The sequence below is a fragment of the Puntigrus tetrazona genome, chromosome 3 (assembly GCF_018831695.1).
Source record: "Puntigrus tetrazona isolate hp1 chromosome 3, ASM1883169v1, whole genome shotgun sequence".
NCBI lineage: Eukaryota > Metazoa > Chordata > Actinopteri > Cypriniformes > Cyprinidae > Puntigrus > Puntigrus tetrazona.
The window spans coordinates 1,483,945-1,508,404 of record NC_056701.1 but is presented as its reverse complement, the minus strand read 5'-3'; the positions used below and the strand labels follow the sequence as shown (position 1 = coordinate 1,508,404).

General features: G+C 42.2%; 2 protein-coding genes across 2 annotated transcripts; both read left to right on the top strand.

The window, feature by feature from the left end:
* The first annotated feature begins 936 nt into the window (after nt 1-936).
* On the top strand, nt 937-15,862 carry tnrc6bb.1 (trinucleotide repeat containing adaptor 6Bb.1). Its single transcript, XM_043226083.1, is given in 21 exon segments — nt 937-1,161; nt 1,885-1,952; nt 2,039-2,060; nt 4,484-4,831; nt 4,912-6,795; nt 6,881-7,036; nt 7,581-7,756; nt 7,829-7,903; nt 7,986-8,138; nt 9,206-9,337; nt 9,425-9,547; nt 9,627-9,722; nt 10,299-10,500; nt 10,635-10,754; nt 11,386-11,520; nt 12,516-12,602; nt 12,687-12,890; nt 12,966-13,030; nt 13,183-13,322; nt 13,536-13,801; nt 13,804-15,862. Coding segments are annotated over 20 exon segments (4,569 nt in total). The 5' UTR covers nt 937-1,161; nt 1,885-1,907; the 3' UTR covers nt 13,944-15,862.
* A 792-nt stretch (nt 15,863-16,654) lies between these two features.
* On the top strand, nt 16,655-24,420 carry LOC122330636 (transmembrane protein 184B-like). Its single transcript, XM_043227830.1, has 10 exons — nt 16,655-16,799; nt 17,610-17,840; nt 18,596-18,761; nt 19,416-19,506; nt 19,612-19,687; nt 22,017-22,108; nt 22,499-22,668; nt 23,098-23,292; nt 23,494-23,520; nt 24,096-24,420. The coding sequence occupies exons 2-10, from the start codon at nt 17,610-17,612 to the stop codon at nt 24,290-24,292; spliced, it is 1,245 nt and encodes a 414-aa protein (XP_043083765.1). The 5' UTR covers nt 16,655-16,799; the 3' UTR covers nt 24,293-24,420.
* The last annotated feature ends 40 nt before the right edge of the window (nt 24,421-24,460 follow it).

The window sequence follows — 24,460 nt, the reverse complement described above, 5'->3', positions numbered from 1 at the left end:
CTACAAAAACCTGTATTGGAGGAGTCTGACAAGGAAGATATAATGGCTGTTTTTCAAACAACGGAGTGCATCCTTTGGAGGTTGCATATGATTTTATATAGAATATTAATAGTTATAAATTTGACTAGTTTATTTTAATTAAGTGTAAATTGTTGTACAATGTTTATGACTCGTGAATATAGTAGTTAACTGAAATAAACCAGGTTTGATGATGTATGCGGCCTTCCCTGCCAAAGTGTGCATTATTGACAAACAGTGCTAATTAAATATTAACTAATAGGTCTGTTAACTAGTCCCCAATCCAAAGTTATTGTTTTATTTGTTTAAGCTTGTAAGTCCATCTGATACAGCTTATTAATGTAACAATCTGTTTTGTAAGTGACACATTCTCAAGCTTGTTTAATTTTCACGCATTTTCAAGTGACACAATTGTGCATTTAATGTGGATTTTTATTATTATGTAAGTCATGCAATTTTTTTTTTTTATCCATCAGAAAAAAAACGTTCCTGTTTAGGCTGATCTGCAACAAAACAGAACACTGTAATAAAGACATGCGTTTGACCAATAATTACTAAATTAATTTTGGAAAGAAAACACACACACAAACAAACTCCTTTAAAGACCCGACTGGCAGATCAGCGTTTTCAAGCTAGAACCACCAAACTCACCCTAGCTCTTCAGACTGATCTGACTTGGTGTGCTCCATCTTTTATTATAGGATAGTATAGTATAGTTATTAATATTGTAAACAATTCTATACATTTATAAAAAACGATTTTTATAAACTGCATTTATCCCCCCCTTTTATTAAACCGAGGTAAATACAAACATTTAAGGCACATGTTTAAAAAACAGAACACCAATCAAAATAAAAGCGCATTCTTTAGTATAAGAAGGCGTTGGTGCGGAAGTCACAGCGCCCTCTTCCGGTCCGTCAGCAGATCACGCCGAGTGTTAAAAATGTTAGTTTGACAGCCGCCTGTGCCCCGCTTACACCTTTAATAAACACATTAAGGATTTTAAAAGGTCCGGTGTTTATGTTACAGCAGTTTAGCGGCCGGCGGGTGTTCGTGTGTTCGTGTGTTTGTGTTTATGCGATCTGATACCCGGATGTTGATCGGCGCGGCGTCAGTGCGCAGCTGCAGGCCGGATTGACCGAGGTGAGCAAAACAAACCCAAACATTTGCGAACACACTCAACATATATTACACCAGCGACGACGTACGCGTGCGTGCGTGTGAACTAACGCGCTAGGTTCATGTTTGAGAGCTGTCTTTGTTATGTCGCGAGCGTATCTGTCTGTGCTGAGTGTAGTTTTGATCTCCTCATCTGTTTACCATCGAAATCCACTGAATAATTGAATATATAAACGCCTTAGATGAACGAACGTGGCCTGGAATTGCACGAGTGACTCCGTGCTAGTCGCTTCGAGGGCTATTAAAGCGTATTTTCCGCGCGTTTGGATGTTTGTGCGTAAATGCGCCATAATTAGCACGTTAGCTTGGTAAGTTTAAGCAAAGAGATGCATAAAAGCGCACCACAACAACGATTCGTGGTTCATTTTAAGTCTCTGAAGTGCACTGAAGAACTTCTATCGTGTTATGGTCGTCCTTCAGTGCCGTGATGGGTATCAGAGCATTTTTCCTGTTTGCCATCAGTGTGATGCTAGTGCACTATAACTGTTTGTGCACGAAAGTTTGTAATCATTGACACAAAAACGGAATATTAAAGAAAATAGGTCTTTATTGTTTTATGGCTGGGCTGGTGGAAACGGGTGCAAATGCAAAAATGCACAGAATGACACGAAGGGCCGATGGGCTGTTTATCATATAAAACGGTGGAAATGACCATTGAGTTGTAATGCAATGCGTGTCGTGTCACAGGAAAAGGAAGGGAGCAGCAGTTCATGGAAGACAGTCACTTTAAGACAGGAGACAGCAGTCATCAGGAGGTGGGCAAAAACACATGCATATTCAAGAAAACCTACATTTATGAATGTGCAATCATCTAATGTGGGGTTTATTTTTGTGATTACAGGACACTGAAGACAGCACTAAAGGTTGGTATTTTACGATGAACGCGTCGTTTAAAGGTTTTGTGGTCAATATAATTTTTTAAAAGGATTTCGATGTCTCTTCTGTTCACCAAGGCCGGAAATAATGTCGCGAAATATTTCTCATGATTTAAAAGAACTGTTTTTATGTGAAGGTGTAGCACGGCGCAGTTTATTCCTGTGATTTAAAGTTGATTTTTCAGCATCGTGTCACACTGTCTTTCAGATCGTATGAGGATTTGCTGCTCTAGGAAGTTTTGTTTGTTATAAATGTAAAACACTCGTGCCGCTTCGTATTTTTGTGGGAAATGTATCGTATTTTTTTTCAGTGGATAGGACGTTTAAATGAACAGCATCTTTGAAATAGAAGTCTTTTATACCATCATTTCTCTTGACTGGGACTTTTGCTCAGTTTAATGCATCCTTGCTGAATATAATTAATTTAATTTGAAAGATTAGTTCACAAGATTAGAATAAAAAATGACCGATGATGTACTCACCGCCATCGTCATCCAAGACGCTTCTATAGTCAAAAATAAATGTTTCATTTAAAAGCATTTTTCTCCATATAGTTGACCTCAACAGGGTTGAAGGTCCAAGCTGCAGTTTCAGTGCAGCCTCCGACGAACCCAGATGAGGAATATTTTAATAATTATTTAGTGAAACGTTTGTCCATTGTCTAAAAGAAAAAAAACACGACACTGTTTAACCACAAATGCTGAGGGTTTTTTTGGTTCTTCCACCTATGGCAGGTTGTGAAATCAAACTAGTGCATGACTTGGCGTGTCATAAAGTATATATTTTTTTACTTTTTGACTTGGAAAAAAAATTGCTAATTTTTTTATTTCGTGTATGCCGGTGTTTTCTGCATGCTTGTTTGCTTGATAAACATTTTACGGACAATCTTACCGATTCTTCTCAGGAAGAGCTTCACCTTCTAAAACGTGGATGTGTGATGTTTAGTATAGGCCACTGATCGTTTGTGTATATTAATGGCCTTCTTTGCTCACCCAAAGACACTGTGTCTATATCGCGACTCGACAGCTGCACATAGATACCCATTTATCCTTTATTGATCCACATCTTCATGAAGCAACGGCAGACGCTATGAAAGCTTTAGAGAAACTTTACAATGCATCCTTCCTTGTAAACACCGTTTCTTATGGCTCAGTTGAAAGTAAAGAAAATGGATGCGTGTAATTTACTGGATTTAATTTTAGGGGTCTACAGAGGCCTTTTAGTGTCAGGCTGAACTAAATAAATAAGATTAATGTCATATGTGACACTTAGGCCTATTTTAAGAGAAGTCAAATTTACAGTAATAAAGTCGTGTTACTTTGCGTGAAGTTAATGTGAAAATGACCTGTACTCCGAAAAAAGGATGCAGGATCCACCCTGCCACAAAAAACAGCAATAAAATGTAGGTTTAGATGTTTTTGAAATTCTAATACATTGATTTGCTGAGAGGTTTGCTTGTATTAAATTGTTCTGATTTTATTTTATTTTCAACGTGCATTCAAAAATGTATTCATGTTTATTAAGCGAGTATCTACGCGAGAGCTTGCGCCGGCGTGCATTAGAAAAGTACAGTCAGGAAAAGCAGTTTATTTTGAAACATCACTCGAATCAAGACACAAAACACGATACTTTCTTCTCAGAGGTTGATGTATCCGCTCTGTGGCAGTCGGACTGCATTATACAGCTTGCAAAGAGCGCTCCATAATACTAAAAGCTAATCCTATGTTGTGCTATTCATACTAGTTTCAAATGGTGGCAATTATTTGCACCTTATTGTAGAACTTTATAAAACAGTATGCAATAATAACATATTGAATGTAAATTATAGTTTTAAATAACATTATTAAATGGTTGCCACCGTAGTGGGATAAAATAAGCTCGATGTGGTATGAAATTTACAAATTTAACAAACAGGCATGAAGGAAGCCACCAAACACTTCCACGTTTTCCCTATTTATAGTTACTTGGCTAGTTACACACGAGTATGGTGAGACAAAATAAAACATTTCTAAGACTTACCTGAACAAATATCACCCTATATCACTATGTATTGCAGAAAAAAAATAATATTGCAATGTGGATATTTTTGCATTAAAATGATTGTGTGTCACTTCAGAATGAATTGTTTTACTAAATTGTTTCATTTTGCTGACAACTAACTTGGTGCATGGTGTTACGTTTTGACCAAAACCAATTTTCTAAATTTTTTTAATGATGTTTTATCTGAATATTTGTGGTTGCCAATAATTTGGTGTATCACTAGTTTTATTTCTTTTCTGACTTTCATTATATGTTGAAACCCAAACCAAAAAAAAATGTTTCTGCCAATATCAAGATGTCATTTTAAGAATTGCTGTTCATTGCTATGTACTATTGATTGCATCTCTTCTTAACCGCTGTCTTCCTGTCAGAGTTGGGCTCATCTCCATCTGCCACATCCATTGACACCCTTACCTGTGCTTCATTTCGACTGGGTCCCGCTGAAACAACCTCCCCCTGTCCTGTTGTCGGGGGTTTGCCGGACCCCCCTGAGGGAGGGAACAATGCAAAGTGGACCGCTGTGGCCAACGGACAGCCCCCCTCCGCGGTGTCCCAGCGCTACATGCCCCGTGAGGTGCCCCCGCGCTTCCGCAACCAACAGGAACCAAAAGTGCTACTGAAAAGGGGCCAGCCACCACTGTCCTGCATGCTGCTGGGGGGTGGAAACGGAGGGGACCCTGCACCCCAACTTCCCCTGCAGGAGCAAGCTGATGCCTCAGGTGGGTTGAATGAAAAAGTTATAGGAAACATTATTTTTTTTGGTTGTTCTTTTCTGATGTGTTAATTTTTTCTCTTCCAGATCCAACAGTAGATTCTGTTTCTCTGCACTTATCGTCAGACACCTCTGCCACTCCCACTTATGCAAATTACACATGGGGGTTGAGCTCAGGACGTCAACCCTCCACTCAGGGAATGGACAAAGACAATTCTGATGTAGAGAAATGGCCAAGACCGGAAGACTCATGGAGTAGTGATCAGACCCCACATTCTGCTAGGTCAGGGATGGATGAGTCTGATGGCCTAAGAGCAGACAGTTCTTCTCAAATCTCTGAATATGCAGAAGCCAGTGCGGTAGGAGGTGCATCTTCACAGTCTGAGAATAAGGAATCCACAAAAGGAGTCAATCAGCACTTCAATTCCAAGGTGTCTGTGGTTTCTGGAGACCAGGAGGACACTCAAAGTCTAAAACCAAATTCCAACCCTGAAGACCCTGATGAAGCAAACCACACTGCTTCTAAAGAAACTTCTCCCAAACCCTTGAGTCCAGCCATTGCAGTGTACCAGACACTCTGCAAGAACGAGGAGCGCATTACAGGGGATTGGGCTGAGCTTCAGGCTGGACCAAATCGTGATGGAGATGGTGGAGGCTCCAGTGTGGAATTACGGGATACAGGAAAAGATGCTGTTGAGAAGAGAATTGATGCAGTAGGTGGAAGTTCAAGAGAAGGCACTGGCATCTCTCAGGGAGTGTGGGATGGAGACACGGTAGGTTCAAACAAACAGGCAGCTACAGGGTGGACCTCAGACTTAGCAGTTGGAGCATCAAAAGAGGATGTGAGAGGGATCTCTGAGGTGAACACAGATAGTTTACAGAACTCTTCATTGTTTGCAAATAGCGTGGCATCAGGAGATGACAATCAGAAAGCAGCTGATGATTGGGATGAGTCTGAGGAAGAATCTACTGGTAGAGAAAGCAACGAGGATGGGATGCACGCCCCAAATCTGGTCCAAAGCCCCTCCAGAAGTGAGGCCCTCCCCCCAGAAGAAGCCTTACAGAGCATGATCAATCACACTAACCTGGATCCTAAAGTGCTGTGCAACACAGGATGGGGAAAGACTCAGATCAAGCAGAATGTTGCCTGGGATTTTGAGGGCAACAGTGGGAATGTTGGCTGGGATGTAGAAGTGCACACCGACCGCAGTAAGGAGGGCTGGCGGGATGCTGGTGATCTTTCCAGCTCTAAAATGCAGAAGCAGGAGGTTGGCCAGGTTGGTAGAGCTCAAGGGTGGTCCAGCCATGGAGACACAAGCATTGGAGTTGGTGGCAAAGGGAGTGGCTGGGGAGAAGATCAGGAGGTTGAAGAAACTTGCAAGAGAGAAGGGACGGGGTGGAACCAGGGTGGTGGAAGTGAGTGGACTCCGTTACCTGAGAGTGGAGGCTGGAATGAAGAGAGAGACAGCGAGCGCAAGAATCCGGATGAAGGATTATGGGGTAGCTTGGAAGAGTCGGGACAGCGGAGTGGTGGCTGGGGTGGCAACAGTGTCAAACCGAACCAGGGATGGGGCGAGAAGCTTCTTCCATCACAGATACCAAACAAACAAGCAGCACTTAAAACCCAAAATCAAAAACCGCAGCAGCAATCGCAAACTCAGCAGCAAATGCCGGGATATCCAAAGGCCTTGCAGGAACGGGGTCGTCCAGGAGACACAGATGACCAGAGTAAAGGGTCTGGCTGGACCTGTGGGCCTATGCCTCAGGTGCCTTCAGTTGTAGAGCCTAGTGGATGGGAGGAACCCTCGCCACAGTCCATCAGCCGGAGAATGGAAATTGACGATGGCACATCTGCATGGGGCGATCCGTCGCGTTACAACAGCAGGGCCGTCAATCTGTGGGATAAGAACAGCCCACAAGACCAACAGCAGATGTCTGGAAGACAGGCTGGAGCTCTATCTAAAAACTCTGGTAAGAAGGCAGCATTGCATATTAAAATAGTTAAACTGTTTCAAACCAGAAACATCTCATTCATTAGCACACATTTACATTCCAGTGCCTGCGACATGGGCACGCAGCAGTGGTCCCTCTGATCCTTCCGTGGAGAGCAGTACATCTACTTGGGGGAAGTCGTTTGATGGCTGGGGTGATTCCAATGAACCAGGGAAAGGAGGAGGATGGGGAAACTCACATTCCCATTCTGCTAAATCTGGTAAGAGCCTTCATAAATATGCCTGCTCAGGGTTTGTCAAGATTGTGGTTTTTGCAAGAAATTGGGTGTTTTTAAACTATTGCCAGTTTTTTTTGCCCTGTGGGTTGAGGGTTTGACGCAGCGTGCCAGTTATGCTTGATTTGAAATATTTTACTCTACCAAATGTATGCTCTATAAGTGATAAAACTGTACTGAATGAGACTTAAATGAAAGGAAATTTTTTTTGAAATCCTTCATAAAAACGCACATAATGTAATAATGGCTGTTAAACAGTTAGCCAATCGCTTCGGATTTTGCCATGCAGATCTGGCAACCCTGAGTACAAAAGCAGGATGGGATTCAACAGTAAGATGGTGCAATTAAGACATAAATCCTAATTCTTGATTATTTCCCTTGCCTTTTTAATTTCAATGTATTAATTTTGAATAATCAAACTGGCATTAAAATGCAACTTTGGGGACAATAGCATGTTGTATTGTTCATAAAGGTTATGTATATTTGGTTGCTGATATTACATTGGCTGATCTTCATATTTACTCCTAAGGATCAAAGTCTATGCAAGAGGGGTGGGCTGACGATGGTTCGAATGTATCTCGACACGCCAGCTGGGAGGAAGAGGACAGTGGCACTGGTGTTTGGGGTGGTCGGGGATCTCAAAGCATGACATACAACTCCGGGGGCTGGGGGCAAGGCCAGGGAGCTAGGAGACTCAACGCTAAGGTATGTTGGGAGCGTTTTTTTGGCTTGAGAAAACTATCGACTATTGAAGTAACCCTTTGGTTTGCCCCTTAGAGCCCTCTTAAAGGTAATAGTGGGGAATCGTGGGCATCTCCTGTGAATCGGCAGTTCTCAAACATGAGCGTTACGGTAAGCTAGTTATTTCTACTTTGCTGATCTGCTCTTGTGTGTTGCTGCAGATCTGTAGAAATATGCTGTCTGTTTTTGTCAGGATGAAGACTCCAGTATGGGCCATGATGGTAGGCACGACAGGAGAGGAATGAATGATGGTGAGATGCGGAGAGGTGGCAGGACTGGGGGAGCTTTCCGCTCACAGCCTTCCAAAGAGATGCCATGCGGGGATACCGGACCTTACCTGGACAAGGTACTGAGACAAACCGAGTGAGATCTTATCAACTTGGTTGGTGTTGTGTCATAGCTTTGTGGGTGGTGTCACCGTGGGGGATATCAGTCCTTTCCCCTTCATTGGAAAAAGCATGGTTTTGAACCAGAATAGTTTACATAAAATACTTTTTGGCCGTTCAGTGGAACAAGATATGTTGAAAAACTTAGTCGGCAAAACAGATAACATTAAAGGTCCATTGAAGTGCCTTGAAATGCACATAATTATGTGCTGTGTGCTAAATGTAGCCTATAGCCCGATCATTTTACATGCCATAGAATGTTATATACACAAAATAAAATAATATGAAATTGTCCCTTATGAAAACCGTGATAATACAACCACAAAACAAGGTTACTGTCAGGAAGTGAATATTACGCCTGATATGTTTCATAACTCTGACAGTAGTTATGGATATACAACTTGTGATGTTCTGATGTTGTGTGCTACTTGCTCAGATTGTGCTACCTCTGTGTTTATTCGGTAGGATATACAGTAAATCTTCAGATAATTTTTTTTTAGGTTACAGGTACAATGCCATCAAGTTTTTGTGGGCGTACCCAGCAGTGCCAACCAAGTCATTGACAAAGATTCCATGACATATAGGTTAAATGCAGAAACCCTCTTGAGTACAAAAAACAGCTGGACTTGCACTTCTGAGTGACCCCTAAGCAGTCTAAAGTTATGAGCAGGGTTGCCAGGTTTTCACTGAAAAATCTTCCCAATTGCTACTGCCAATGTTCATATTCCTGGGGTAAAATTAATTTGAATATTTTAGCATTTTACTCGATTGAATGTATTATTTTAAAGTCAACTTTTCATGTAAAAAGTAAAGTTACGTGTCTGTCCTCATAAAAACGCATTATACACACGTGCAGTCGGCAGAGTCAGATTTTTTATGAGAAGCACCTGAAGTGCTTCACCACATGGAAGTTGATTGCAGCTTCCATTTTATGCTAGTTTGGGTAAATATCCATAGCTCGTTTTTTGAAAACCGTTTAAAGCCCTAAGCTTCTACTGTTGACCTTCTTTGCTGTTTTTTTTTGAAGGTTGGAGGTCATGGAATGTTTGGCGGTGGTGGGATTCCTCCACTGAGAGGGATGCATCAGGCTGGCGTGCACCCCTTAAACCCTTCCCCTGGGATACGAGCACAAGTGCCTCACCAGTTCCTGCCTCCTCAGGTCAGTTTATGTTCTGGGATATAAAACTGGGATAAATGGATATTTATTAGTGCGCAGTCATATCATGGTTCCTCCTCCGTTCTTCAGGTTCCTGGGCCGATGCTAAAGCCAATGGCGCCCCCTAGTGGAGGCATGTTCCCTCCACAGCTTTCCCCCCAACACATCGCCATGCTCGGTGGCATTCATCCACACATGCAACAGTTCCAGCTAGTACGTATAACATTTAGACCTCAACTACTTTGGTTTAAGAAGCATTGTTTTAAAGTTTTATATACATTCTGTATCTCAGGCCTGTCAGCTTCTATTGCAACAACAGCAGCAGCAGCAGTTCCTGAATCAGAGGAAGTTTCCTCCTCCTGTAAGACAACAGCATGACCCACAGCAGGTACAGCTTGACTAAATAACACCACGCTTCCCCCTACTGAACCCTGTAAAGCCTGCCGGATTTGATTCAGAAATGGTGAATTCGGTTTCAAATGAACTGTGGTGCGGTTCCATTAAGGTGTGAATATAATTCAACCTCGATCCGACTCAGTTGCAGAAAGCCCTGCACCTTTTGAGTTAACAGGCTCCCATAGTTGCCTTGTGGGAAGGTTTTGTGTACTCTGCATTTGCCAAAATGCCAAATTAATAAATAATAACAATTGCACTACAAAAACTCCCCATGCTTTTTGAATTTTGTGTGTCCAATAAATGAATGAGTATGAAAGCGAACCACACCAAACCAAAAAAAAACCCACTGTATTTGGTCCTGACCAAAGCAAGTGAACTTAGCAGAGCTGGTGTGAATACACCTGTGAATACACCTGTTTTCATTGATTTTCTGTACTTGGCAGATTTACAGTTCATGCAGTACCACTCTTTCTGTATATACCACCAATTTTTCTGTATATTTTAACCGGAATGCAAATACCCATGTATTAAAACATTTCTGTTTCACTATTGTGTGAATTCTTTGTAGTTGGCGCGGATCATGGCAATCCTGCAGCAGCAGCAGGGTGTTGGGGGGCCTAAACTCTCACCTCCACCCATGGGAGGACAAGTTCCCAAACACCCGGACACTCATCTCCATCCGCTGGGCATGAATGCCCACAAACAGCCTGATGGACCAGTGCATGCAGCCATGGGAGGATCTGAGCTGCACAGCAAAGCTGCTTTCACAGGTGAGCACGTCACCCCCTCAAACACCCCAGTCAGACATTTTGAAACATGCGTGTTTCATTGGTATGTGCACCTTTTAAAAATAAATTCATGGGCTCCTATGAGTAGGTGTTAAAGTCTCTGTTTGTGTGTTCAGGGCCGGTGAAGCAGGCTGGCGGCTCCTCTTTCTCTCAGTATGATGTGCTGGGCGGCAGCTGGCACAGAAGTGCAGGTGGGAAGGTCGATGCGTCTCCTGCCAACTCCACCTGGCCTCCGGGTAACCTTTAGATCCTTTTATTAGTGTTTTTTTTTTTTTTTTTTTTGGTGGTATAATTTTTTTGTGATTTCCCTCATTAAAGGGGTCATATGATGTGTTGCTAAGAAGGACGTTATTTTGTGTTTTTGGTGTAATGCAATGTTTTTATGTGGTTTAAGTTTAAAAAAACACATTATTTTCCACATACTGTACATTTTAGTTTTTTCTCTAAGCCCCTCCTTCTGAAATGGGTGGATTTGTTTAGCTTGTCGTTCTAAAAAAGCGCGTGCTTTGATTGGCCATCTATCCGGTGCACTGTGATTGGCCGAATACCGCAAGAATGTGGCAGAAATATTCCAAAACAATTCACTATTACTCCAAAACAATAAAACACATTACAAATGAGGCATTTTTTGCGTCCAGTAAAAACATAATTTACTGGACTTATATTTACGCCGTACTATATTTTTACACGTTGTGTTGCATCACCTTGTTTGCATTTGTGATTGGAGAAATGACAAACAACTAGCACGTTTTTAATAAGAAAGCATACCTTACTTAAAGGTTGTGAGTCAGAAGCGCCAGACTGTCCTTGCAGGGATAGAATTGCTCTACTTTATAGTCTCTGTATTTTGTATGTCGTCTCATTCAGAGTTTCAGCCGGGTGTCCCGTGGAAGGGCGTCCAGAGCCCTGAGCCCGAGCCTGACCCCTACATGAGCCCTGCGGGAATGCTGGGATCCTCTGTGCTCAGTGATACCGAACATCATCTGCTGCAGGACAACACAGGTACTGAGAGAGGGGGCTCACCTCATCTCCCCTTCAGAAGTTCTATCCACCTTTTTCCTCAACATGGAAGTAAACCTATGCGTGAAGCTTCCAGTTCTTTAGACACTATAGGGAAATAACAAGGAGAATAACAACGTACGGTAAAACTGTTTGGACTAATTAAGATAATACATTTAAATAACACATCACACCAATTTTCCATGTAAAGCAGCAAAATGCACAATTTTGTTCAGCTAAAAATAGCTGGCTGCAGATGAGACCGGAAACTAAACCCAGAGTTTACACGTGGATGCACCCATTTTACGTCAATATGTTAATTATTAAAATTGAATTTTACATGCATAAAGTAAATATTAAATTAATGTATTAAATAATAGTTTTAAGGTTAATTTAATGTATTATATAAGGTTTTAAAAATACTGTTGTAAAGCATTATAATAAAAAAAAATCCTCTGTAAAGCCTGACATGAAATGATAGTTAAAAAAAATAAAATGTTCGGAATTGGATCAGTTTATCATACCTTTAGATTTAGGTATGGGGTATTTTTTATATTGATACGTCAGGTTTTTATGGCTCATGTAGTCTGATACAGTGAGAAAATGGAGAAAAAAACAGCTCAGTTTTATTCAGGTGCAAATTAGGCAAAAAATATGCAAATATTTATGTGATCAAAAAGATGAAATTCCGAAGCTCTTGTACTGTAAATCAATGAGATCTTTATAACAGTAGCCTATAGAAGACACTTGCATAAAATGATCTAAATGTCTCCGATAATGTCTTGCATAAGATGAGGTTGAAATGATCCAAATATATAATGTTGTGCAATCCACTGCTGCTTGAGAGATGAAGAAATAAACACCAGCTGAAGTTGAATGTCATAATAATAAAAAGCATCAGATGATAGAAGGCATGTAGGAATATGTTTTCCCCCAGAGGCATTATAACTTGGTTTTGTTATGCATAATTGAGAAATGTGTTTGACTGTCTGTGATAGGGTCGAACTCTCTGAACACCTGTATGCCTTCACCTGGTGCCTGGCCGTACAGTGCCTCAGAAACGCCCCTCACTGCACACGGCACCGGTAACGCTGACTTCACTTTGCTAGTTTACCTTTTAATGAAAAGTACAGTTGGTAACATTGTACATAACCCTTCGATGTTTCCAGCTAAATACTCCGAGCTGAAGTCCAGTTGGCCGCCGGAGCCCATTGGACACGGCAAATCATGGCGGACCAATCGGAACACTTCTCACCTGCCCCGCCCCCCTCCGGGTCTGTCCAGTCAGAAGCAGCCATGGTCGGGGGAGGGGCCTTGGATGCCCAGGACATGGGGGGGTGGAGCCAGCGGCCCAGAGTCGCCCTTTAAAACAGGTACACGCGCACACATTCATATTTGAGGAACAGATTCTTGTGAAGATCAACCTGTTCACGTCTCGTGATCTTCAGAGTGGAGCGATGGAGGAGCTTCCGCGGGGAAGTCATGGCTGTTACTGCGAAACCTCACACCACAGGTGTGTACACACACACACACACACTCTCTTACGGTTCAAAGGTCAAGAGGTCCGCTCGCCAGAGCTGTATTTATTCGATCAAAAATACAGTCATATTATTCTGCTTGAGTAATGCAATGATGGTCTGTCATGTTTCTGTGGTTTGTTTGCAGATCGACGGCTCGACCCTGAAAACGATCTGCCTGCAGCACGGCCCTCTGCTGACCTTTCACCTCGGCCTGACGCAGGGCAGCGCTCTGATCCGCTACTGCAGCCCTCACGAAGCCGCCAAAGCCCAGAGCGCCCTACACATGTGAGTCACACCATCACACAACATGTTTACGGATTAATCCTTTGACATCTGCACGGATCAATCGGGCATTCTCCATTTGCTGATACTGATTTACTGCGATTAAGTTACTAGTCGATGAGAAACGTGCCCGTAGTTAATATAATTAATGTCAAGCATGGATGCAAGAACTTAGTAAGTCTAGTTTTTTTTTTTTTAATAAATTGACTTTTTCAGGTGTGTTCTGGGAAACACCACCATCCTGGCCGAGTTCATGAGTGAGGAGGACGTCGTCCGTTACTTTACACATTCCCAAGCGGCAGGTTTCGCGGGGTCGCCTGAGGGCTCGCCCGGCTCTGACCCCGTCCAGCGAGAGGGCGAGCGGCCCGTGGGCCCCGGGGCGGATGGAGACACAGCGGTGGGCTGGCAGGGGCTGGACGTGACGCCTGGCTCCGCCGTGGAAGCGCCGGGGCTCGCCCTGTTCAGCCAGTGGAGCAACAGCGCGGGGGGGGCGGGAAAGGGGTCTGGGGAGGGGGCGTGGCTCTCGGTTACCATGGCAGCCTATGGAGCGCACCTCAGTTGGAGGACAGCACAGCCGGGTTGTTGCCAGGCAACCTGCTCGGAGGCGGGACAGACAGTCTGTGATTGACAGCAGTCAGTTATTAAGATTCTGGTACGTGGAGTTTAAAGTGTGTCAAGCTGCAAAAATAATGATTGTTTCCAAACACGTGGGAACCCATGCATTGTTACAGTTTTTTTTGGAGAACATGTACTTTTTTTTTTTAACCCCAAACTTAGCGAGGAAAAAAAGTTAATCACGTTTCCAGCTAGTTCTCGTAACATATTTGGATGTTTTACTGGAGCTTTTTTTTTTATTCTTGAATTGATTGATTTTTTTTTTTTTTTTTAGTAATCGTAAGAAAAAATAATTGGTTTGGCACGAAAATATCACAATGCAAATAGCTATGTGAAACTCACGTGTAATACATGCAAGGTGAATATTTGTTGGAGTAAAGTAAGTTACCACAAAAAAACCCCATAATGCATACCCTCTGTATGTTTTCATTATTTTTGCAGTTGTTTCTGGTGACACGCTGCAGCTTTAACGCACTTTGAACAAACACTCACATTCAGAGAGCTACATTTACACACACACACACACACACACACACACACTGGACTTGTTGACAGGCTTTTGTATCTATCCAGTGAGATATTAACACACACACACACACACACACACAGGTGCAGTGTGAGCGTCGTAGTGATGTGCTTACAGACTTTCTCATCATTGCCAGAGTTAAGCTATCATGTATTTGAATGCAGGGACTGTTCCTTAAGGCCTTCTTACACACACACGCACGCACGCACGCACGCACTGCTCAACTTGAATGACTGATTTCAATTTGATGTTATGCTGGCACACGCAGACACCGTTTGATGCTTCGACAGCAAATTTAATTGATTTTTATTAGAGAGCGAGAGCGTTTGAAGCCGGTAGATGCGTTAAACCCACCAAAAAAAACACATCTAAGTTCCATTTCACTCCAGCGTTGAAATCACGATCGACGACTAGGCACATTTACACACATTGCAACGCGGAGCGCTTTCAGTTACTCATTACCGTAACAGTACAGTACCGTAATATTTACTACATTACCGCAACGCAGCTCGTTTTTATTTTAATAAACGAGTATCATAAACACTCACAGTAATGAGCATTTAGAGAGAAAAACCGTTTAGGAAGGTCCTAAAAAAACTAGCTATCTTTGTCGCTACTTTGGGATTCTGGAGTGAAATTGCTTCCCTGTGTTTTGGAGGTTCACGCGGACGGCGATTCGTCTTTTCCGCTCCGTTCCTGTGGATTTGTGTATCTTAAGCGCATCCGATCTCTCGTTCAGACCTTCCACTGTTCCCTTCTCGATCTGTTCGTCGGGTTTGCCGTTACGTTTATACGATTCGTACGTGGTTTCTTTTTTGCCGAGGCGCACGCAGGTTATCTCCAGAGACTCGGGAGTGGCGGGACGGACGCGTGTATGTGTGCACTTTACTGTTTTTGGTCTGTGTTCGTGAGTTGGTGTGCGGCTGTACATTGTTAATCGTGCACTATACACTGCTGGTTGTGTTTTACAAACGTTGGCATTAGCGGGTTTCTGCGACTTTTGGCGTTCCTCTCGTGTTTTTTAAGCGTACTCATGTAGCCTTTTGTATCGGCTGAACTGCAATAATGATTCTACAAGCATTTTTAAGACACGAACGTGTGACGGCGTTTCTGCCAAACTTATCCGCCTGTCCAGAGTTTACAAACAGCTGAAAGACGTATGTGTTTTTATGTGTCTGTACTGTTGTTTTTGTTTTAAATTAAGACTTTTAACACTCCTTTCAGTGTTTCGTTTTTTTGGAGATTTTACAGAGAGAGGAAAAAGAAGAAAAAAAAAAAAAAAAAGAAGTGAAGAGTTTATTTAAATAAAAGTGACATGCAGCTGTTATAAACACTGAAGTATCTGATCTTTTGTTGTTGCTTTTCTTGTGAACCATAAACAGATTTTATGCTTAGCTGTAAACGTTCTGGTTTTCTTTCAGTGGTTGAGAGTTTGACTCACTCGTGTGTAATAGACAGCTTATACATTTGATTTAAAATGTCTTACTACATTTTGATTGTGTGCATGTTTTGATTTGTGTTTTTTTATTTATTTTTAAATTCTATGTCCACTTTATAGTTAACAGTCTCTTAAATATGTGCATTAGATGCTACTGAAAACTCATCGAAAGACATTCATATTTTTCCATGTTTTGTTGTTATGCATTTCAATATGAGAGGTTCACGGGTTTCATTTAGTAATACAAATTTAACCAAAATCGCTTTTATGATTATGCCTATGCTTTATCTTTAATCTTTATTAACGCTTGCTGTAAAGATCATTTAATCAGACGATGTACTGTTAGATGCTAGTCTTAGTAGTTAACAGTGCGCGCCTTATAAATGTAAAGTTTGCTGTATACCTTTCCATTTTACAGTAAAGTACAGTTTGGCCACAATTATTTAGCTTTCATGTTAATAAATAAGCGGTAGAGCTGCTGTAAAATACACAGACAGTAGTTTTAATGCTATCTTTCCTCTTTAAATTGTGGAATTATGAAGTTTCAGTTTCATTTTGTATTGAAACGCTTCTAAACACCGTATAGAGGAGGATATTGCTGTAAAAAAAGATGCTTTTACCTCACGGTCTTAAGTTTTAGGTTTTAGTATTACGATAAATACATGACGCGGTGTTTGTCTTAAAGCGTTAGGCCCAAACTGCTACCATATTCATATTTAGAGAAACAGCCTCCTCTGTCGTGTGATAATGACTTATTAACGCGTGTCGGTGTGACGCGGACTCCGGCGTGACGTCACCGGGAGCGGACGCGCGCTCGCGGACGGAGCGCGTCGCGCGGCAGAGCATCGCGCGGGGCTTCGCGGTCCTGAGAGCCGCAGATGAGCGGGATCCTCTGAGTAACGTGAGTACCGGCTTGCGGGAGATGGGTCCGAGGTCCGCTCGCGACGCGACGCCTCATCCTCCGCCGAAACCCAGCGTCGCCGTTTCCGTAGAGAGCGAACGGGTTTTTTTTTTTTTAGCAAGTCGCCGGTTTGCCGTTTCTCCGGTCTTCGTAAAACCGCCGACATCGACCTCAGTGAAGCAACGCCTTGTGTTTTATCAGTTTTGCGACGGAAAGAGGCGTTGCATCTTAAAAAATGTTAATATTTTCAGACGTGATGATTGTCATGCTGCGATAAAAATAACATTAAGACGTATTTTTTGATGCATATGTTTTTTTTACTAATGATGCCACAGTATATATATATATATTTATCACTTTGCGGTGGTACGTTGTGTACCTTATAAATATCATCGTATAAAAACACTGCGTACAATATTAGTCGTTTTTGTACGTGTCTGATAATAATATATAAGTTGTTTTGATAACATCGCCTCATTGTGGTCATTTAAAGTGACAGTTCTCTTTAAAATAGCGGCGTTCACTCGAGGACACTGTGAGATGTGATGCTGCCGTCTCCAGACGTCTGGGTTGACATGGCAACACTGAGACCATCCGCTTCCTGTAAGAGAGTCATGAATCACATCATGCATCACGACTGCAGAAGGAAGATCTCTGCTTGTTCAGTCCCTCCCAGAGACGCTGCGTTACAAAGATAATACACTAGAAAGGATAGTTTCATCACCGCTTTGTGAAAAGGGTCCATTCAGGCCGTTTGTTTGTAGCATTAGCTCCTCCCCCTGGCGTGTTCTGATTGGCTCTCGTCCGCAGATGGCTCTGCTGTGGAGGAGGGGCGTGTCCGTATCCGAGCGCTCGGGGAACGGCTCTCTGGTTGGCATGGCGCCAGGGCCCGGGGTCGTTACGGTGGCCCCTGGGGGTCACAACGGGTCGTGGGAGACGCCGGCGGTGGCCCCCGAGACGCCCATCTTCCTCATGACCCCCGCCGCTCAAACCATCTCCGGGATCTTCACCTGGACGGCTCTGCTGCTCACCTGCCAACAGGTGCCACGCTCATTTATATTCAGAAACGTGTTCCATGCACCCGAGAAACTGCTTATATAGTTTAATTACATCACGATAATGTCTCTTTATGTATTAAAGCGGTAATAAAGCAAGGAAAATTAGCCGTGGCGCTCTCGTTTGTAAGACTTCAACACCCATAATGCACTGGGCTCGATCAGGCTCTGCTTCATTCTTTTAAATTTAAACGTGAAAATTCCACGCAGTTTTTATATACCGCAATATTGATTACATAATATATCTCATAGAGGTTCTGCTGACATATAATGACCAGCGGTTGCTCGGGCAACAGGTGGCATGACATCAGAGAGCAGAGGTGGTTGCATAGCAACTGCATTCAGAACTGAGTGTGATAGTTCAGCTTGTATGAACCTGTAAAGCACGCACACACACACACACACACACACACACACACACACACACACATATGCACAAGCACATATACACACGCACATATACACACATGCACGCATACACACACACACACGCACATATACACACGCACACATGCACGCGCACACACACACACGCACATACACACACACGCACATATACACACATGCACGCGCACACACACACATATACACACATGCGCACACACACACACACACACATATACACACACACACATGCTTATTCACATTTGACAAAACACACAGAAAGTTCTGTTCCAAAACATGCTGCATCAATATAGCGTGATAAGAAGGTATTAATATCCTGTCGTCTGTTCGTCTCAGATCTACATGCACTTGCGCTACTACAACACTCCCAACGAGCAGCGGCACATCGTGCGCATCCTCTTCATCGTCCCCATCTACGCCTTCGACTCGTGGCTCAGCCTGCTGTTCTTCACTAACGAGGAGTACTACGTTTACTTCGACACCGTCCGCGACTGCTACGAAGGTCAGACGCACGCCTGCACCTTCACCTGGATCGCATTCCTTTTCATCGTACCACGCGTCGATATCGATGTTAATGTTGTGTTTTCCGCCGTAGCGTCAGCGATGTCTACCCAGTCGCTCTTTTACTGTAGATAGTGTACCACGCTTCCACTTAGAAATGGTAACTAGGGGTGTGCGATTGTGACACAAGAAATACAGTTTTGCTGTAATTTTGATAACGGTAAACCTAAGTGTGTCATAACTAAATATGACTCTCGGACCCCCAGTAGGGGGCCATATGCTTCTTAATGAGGGATTTTTATGCAATCATTGAATGATTCACTCAACTAACTCGATTAAAAGCGGATTCATCTCCGATTTATACAGCTATCTTTGGCAAAACAGAAGAAGGCCAATGTTTTGTCTAAAATGTATCTGATACGAATGGCTTTGTTGAACGCGCTGGAAAAACGTTCGTTTTTTGCTGCTCGCGTATCGTTAAAATACTAAACATCGCCCCTAACTAACTAACTCATTCCAGCAGAAAGTGTGGTTTGTAGTGAATGAGGTGAGGATGTGTCTTTAAGAGTCGGGTTTGAGGAACTGCGTCTCAGATGTTTCGTTCACTGAGGTCCTCAGGTGTGTAGTGTTGTGAACGAGTGTGATGTTTCCGCAGCGTTCGTCATCTATAACTTCTTGAGCTTGTGTTACGAGTATCTGGGAGGAGAGAGCGCCATCATGGCCGAGATCAGAGGAAAACCCATCCAGTGAGTTCAGCGTTCACTGCTCCGCTCTGTTTCTCCGTCACGTGTTAAACCGGCCGATCTGAGGTGTGTGTGTGTGTGTGTGTGTGTGTGTGTGTGTGTTCTCAGGTCCAGTTGTGTTTACGGCACTTGTTGTCTGTGGGGCAGAACGTACTCCATTGGCTTTCTGCGCTTCTGCAAACAGGTACTTCACACAGACACACACTCACACACACACACACACACTCACAGACAGACACACACTCACACACACTCACACAGACACACACACACACTCACAGACAGACACACACACACACACACTCACACAGACACACACACACTCACACACACACACACACACACACACACACACACACTCACACACACACTCACACACACACACTCATAAAGAGTAGTGAAAAAACTGTTTTATTGCATATACAAAGTGGTTGTTAATAATTCAAACTGCTAAACAATAATAATAATATAATATATATATATATATATATATATATATATATATATATATATATATATATATATATATATATATATATATGTATGTATAAAACGTAATTTGTATAAGTTAAAAAGGAAGTGTGTGCATATATTGCATGCAGAATTTTACGGTAATTATAAAGGCATTAGAAATATTTTAATTTTTTTACATTACATTTTATTTTTGCAAGTGAATGTCTAGTTTAAGGACTGATCTTCAAAATGCACAATAATAGTATTAGTTAATATTTGTGTGCAAAATCTTTAGACATGTTTTATAAAATATTGTGAGTTGAAGCTTTAATATCGTCTTTAATGTCTTCAATATCAGCTTCTTAATTTGAATATTTCTTTGAGAAAGATGAGAATAATTATTATTGTTAATTTATATATATATATATATATATATATATATATATATATATATATATATATATATATATATATATATATATATTCAATTCAATTCAAGTTTATTTGTATAGCGCTTTTTACAGTGGCTATAGTTCCAAAGCAGCTTCACAAAAGCAAATCACTACACAGCAGGATGAATTACAATACAGGAAAGTTCAAGATAGAATTAGTCCAGACGGAAGGTTAAGTTTTCCTCGACGTCATCGCTGGAAGGTCATCTCCTCACGGGGTCCACTGGAGAGGCTCGGTAACTAGATGCCTCAAGATGTACATCCCGAGGTGGAGACAAAAGGATAATTAGCGTGCGGCCATTCATACTATTGGGAATCACGATGTACTGTAGCATAGGTTTATGTTAATCTTTACGAGTATGCTTTGCTAAAAAGATATGTCTTTAGCCTAGACTTAAACTGAGAGAGTGTGTCTGATCCCCGAACATTTGCAGGAAGGTTATTCCAGAGTTTGGGTGCCAAATGTGAAAAATGCTCGACCACCTTTAGTAGACTTTGCTATACGAGGAACTACCAGGAGTCCTGAGTTTTGAGATCTTAAAGAGCGTGACGGGTTGTAGCTTGACAGAAGGCTGGTCAGATAAATGGGGCTAAACCATTTAGAGCCTTGTAGGTCAGTAACAGTACTTTATAATCAATTCTGAAATGAACAGGCAGCCAGTGCAGGGAGGATAAAACTGGGGTTATATGATCATATTTCCTTGTCCTGGTAAGAACTCGAAAGCGGCTGCGTTCTGCACTAACTGAAGCTGGTTTATTGAAGATGCTGGACAACCAGCGAGCAGCGCATTACAGTAATCCAGTCTAGATGTCATGAACGCGTGAACTAGCTTTTCTGCATCTGAGAGAGAGCATGTGTCTGAGTTTAGCAATATTTCTAAGATGAAAGTAGGCAGATTTTGTAACATGAGTGATATGGTGTTCGAAGGACAGGTTGCTGTCCAATATCACACCCAAGTCTTTAACTGTCGGAGTAACGTTCATATCACATCCATCTAATTGTAGTTTGAGCTCAGAAATTTGCTGTAAACATGAATTTGGTCCGATAAGAAGCACCTCTGTTTTATTAGAGTTTAATAGAAGAAAATTTCTAGTCATCCAGTCTTTTATGTCTTTAACACACTCTGTTAATTTAGACATTTCTGATAACTTATCAGGCTTAGATGAAATGTATAGCTGTGTGTCATCTGCGTAACAGTGAAATTAACCCTGTGCTTTCTAATAATGTTCCCCAGGGCAGCATGTATATAGAGAACAGTAAGGGGCCTAGAACTGATCCTTGAGGCACACCACACTTCACAGGCATTATACTAGAGCGGTCTCCGTTTATATCTACAAATTGATAACGGTCTGATAGGTATGATTTAAACCACTTTAAAGCCTGTCCCTGTACACCAGCGGTGTTTAAACGCTCAGGAGAATATTATGATCTATGGTGTCAAATGCAGCATATATATATATATATATATATATATATATATATATATATTTTTTTTTTTCCTCCTTAGTTTTGCAAAAAGGTCTCTCTTTTTTTGTAAACCCCAGCTTGCTCATGCTACTATAAAATGAAGCTGTTTCTGATATGAAGGATGGTTTCATGTGTTTCACGCGACGCTGCAGTTCTGTGTGGTGAAACCTCTGATGGCCGTGATCACCGTCATCCTACAGGCCTTCGGGAAATACAGAGACGGAGACTTCAAGTGTGTCTGTGCATCTCACACACACACACACACACACACAGACAGAGACACTCACACACACACACACACACACACACACACACACACAGACACACACACTCACACACACAGACACACACACACACACACACAGAGACAGACACACACACTCACACACACAGACAGAGACACTCACACAGAGACAGAGACACACACACACAGACAGAGAGACTCACACACACACACACACACACACACACACACACACACACACACACACACAGACACACACACACACACACACACACACACACACACACACACAGACACACACACTCACACACACACACACACACAGACACACACACACACACACACCGGTAGTGAACCTCGTCTCTGTCTCTGTTTCAGTGCGGCCAGTGGTTATTTATACGTGACCATCATCTATAACGTCTCGGTCAGTCTCTCTCTCTACGCTCTCTTCCTCTTCTACTTCGCCACCCGGGATCTTCTGGAGCCGTACGGCCCCATGCTGAAGTTCCTCATGGTCAAATCCGTCATCTTCCTCTCCTTCTGGCAGGGTGAGTCTTCATCGCTCTCCGATGGAGAAGATCGTACGTGTGTCTGAGGATATGCTCATTACAGGAGGATTGTTTCTAAAGCGACCTTTTATGCCAAACATCATTAGGATGTTAAGAGCAGATCAGGTTCCATGAAGATCATTTCCTGTGGTAAATATACCAAAATGTCATTTGTGATTAGCGATATGAAGAACTACGTTCGGGAAATGTTATGTTTATATCCTCAGATTCCAGAATTCCAACCAAAACAACACTTAAAAAGAAAAATACGTCGATATAACAATTGTTATTGACTAGCATGTTGTTAACGAATATAATCGTTCGATCTCAAACCGCAGCTGTTCTGTTTATACATTTTAAAAGGAAAGAGAGAAAAAGCATGATTGTTATAGCTGTCTGAATCTGATTGGACGCTTCTGAATGCTGTAGGGATGCTGCTGGCGATCCTGGAGAAATGCGGCGCGTTCGCCCGAGTCAGCTCTCCTGACGTCAGCGTGGGGGAGGGGACTGTTGCCGCCGGTTACCAGAACTTCATCATCTGCATCGAGATGTTCTTCGCCGCTCTGGCGCTCAGACACGCGTTCACCTACAAGGTCTACATGGACAAGAGACTGGACGTTCAGGGTAACGGTCCTTGGGCTGTATTTCTGTTTCACGGTTGCCAGGTGCTCCGAGACTTATTTCGGTGAAGTCTGAAGGTCTTTCTCTGTTCCTTCCTCTCTATCGCGTCATCTCTCTTTCCTGGGTTTGTGTTTCGTTCTCATCTGTTAATTTCACGGCGGTCATCTTGTCTGTGTATTCTCTGTCCATCTCTGTCTCTCTCAGGTTGTGTTCCCATCTATGGCCAGTACGGTAAGTTTTAAGCCTTCATTAAATGCATGATTCACTTTAAAACACATTCTGTGTGTCTGTTAGGGAACTTTCGTGTCATTTAAATTTACTTTTTTTTTTACAATAAAATTTTAATATTTTGAGGATTTTTTACATTTTTTATCAAATGTGAATGCAATTATTAATATTATTACTACTACTATTATCCAGTTCTAGTTGTTGCAGGTGTAAATACTCTAGTAAAAAACAATAATATTTTTATAAAAACTACATATATATATATATATATATATATATATATATATATATATATATATATATATATATATATATATTTTTTTTTTATATATATAATTATTACTGAAATATATGAATACATACGTAACATTTTTCTACAAATAATCTCTTCCAAACTACATATTTAAGAGTTTATTTTTCTGTAGCATTGTTCATATTGTTGGAAGTCAATATATTTTAATTCATTCATGTTCAGATTTGTGTAGATGGTTTTCTCAGGCTGTTGCCAGGTCTTCCTTCGATCCCCCCCCTCACAGACTTCCTGTGTGAATAGGGAACTGTTGTGCTGTTTGTTTCAGGTCGCTGTGCTCCCATGAGCATCTCCAGCAGTCTGAAGGAGACGATGAATCCGGGCGACATGCTGCAGGACGCCATCCATAACTTCTCTCCGGCGTACCAGCAGTACACCCAGCAGAGCCGCTCGGAGCCGCTGAGCCGCTCCAACAGCTGCAGCAACGAGAAAACCCTGCTGCTCAGCTCCGACGACGAGTTCTGACGCCCGCTCGCTCACAAGCGCCGCGAGCCCTACATAGACAGCACGTTTAGGCAGCATGGGCGCTTCCAGGCAGAGTGCGGTTTATCCAGCGCTTCTCAAACCTTTTAAATAAAGCCACCACAAATCAATCAATCAATCAATCATTTTTATTTATAAAGCACTTTTAAC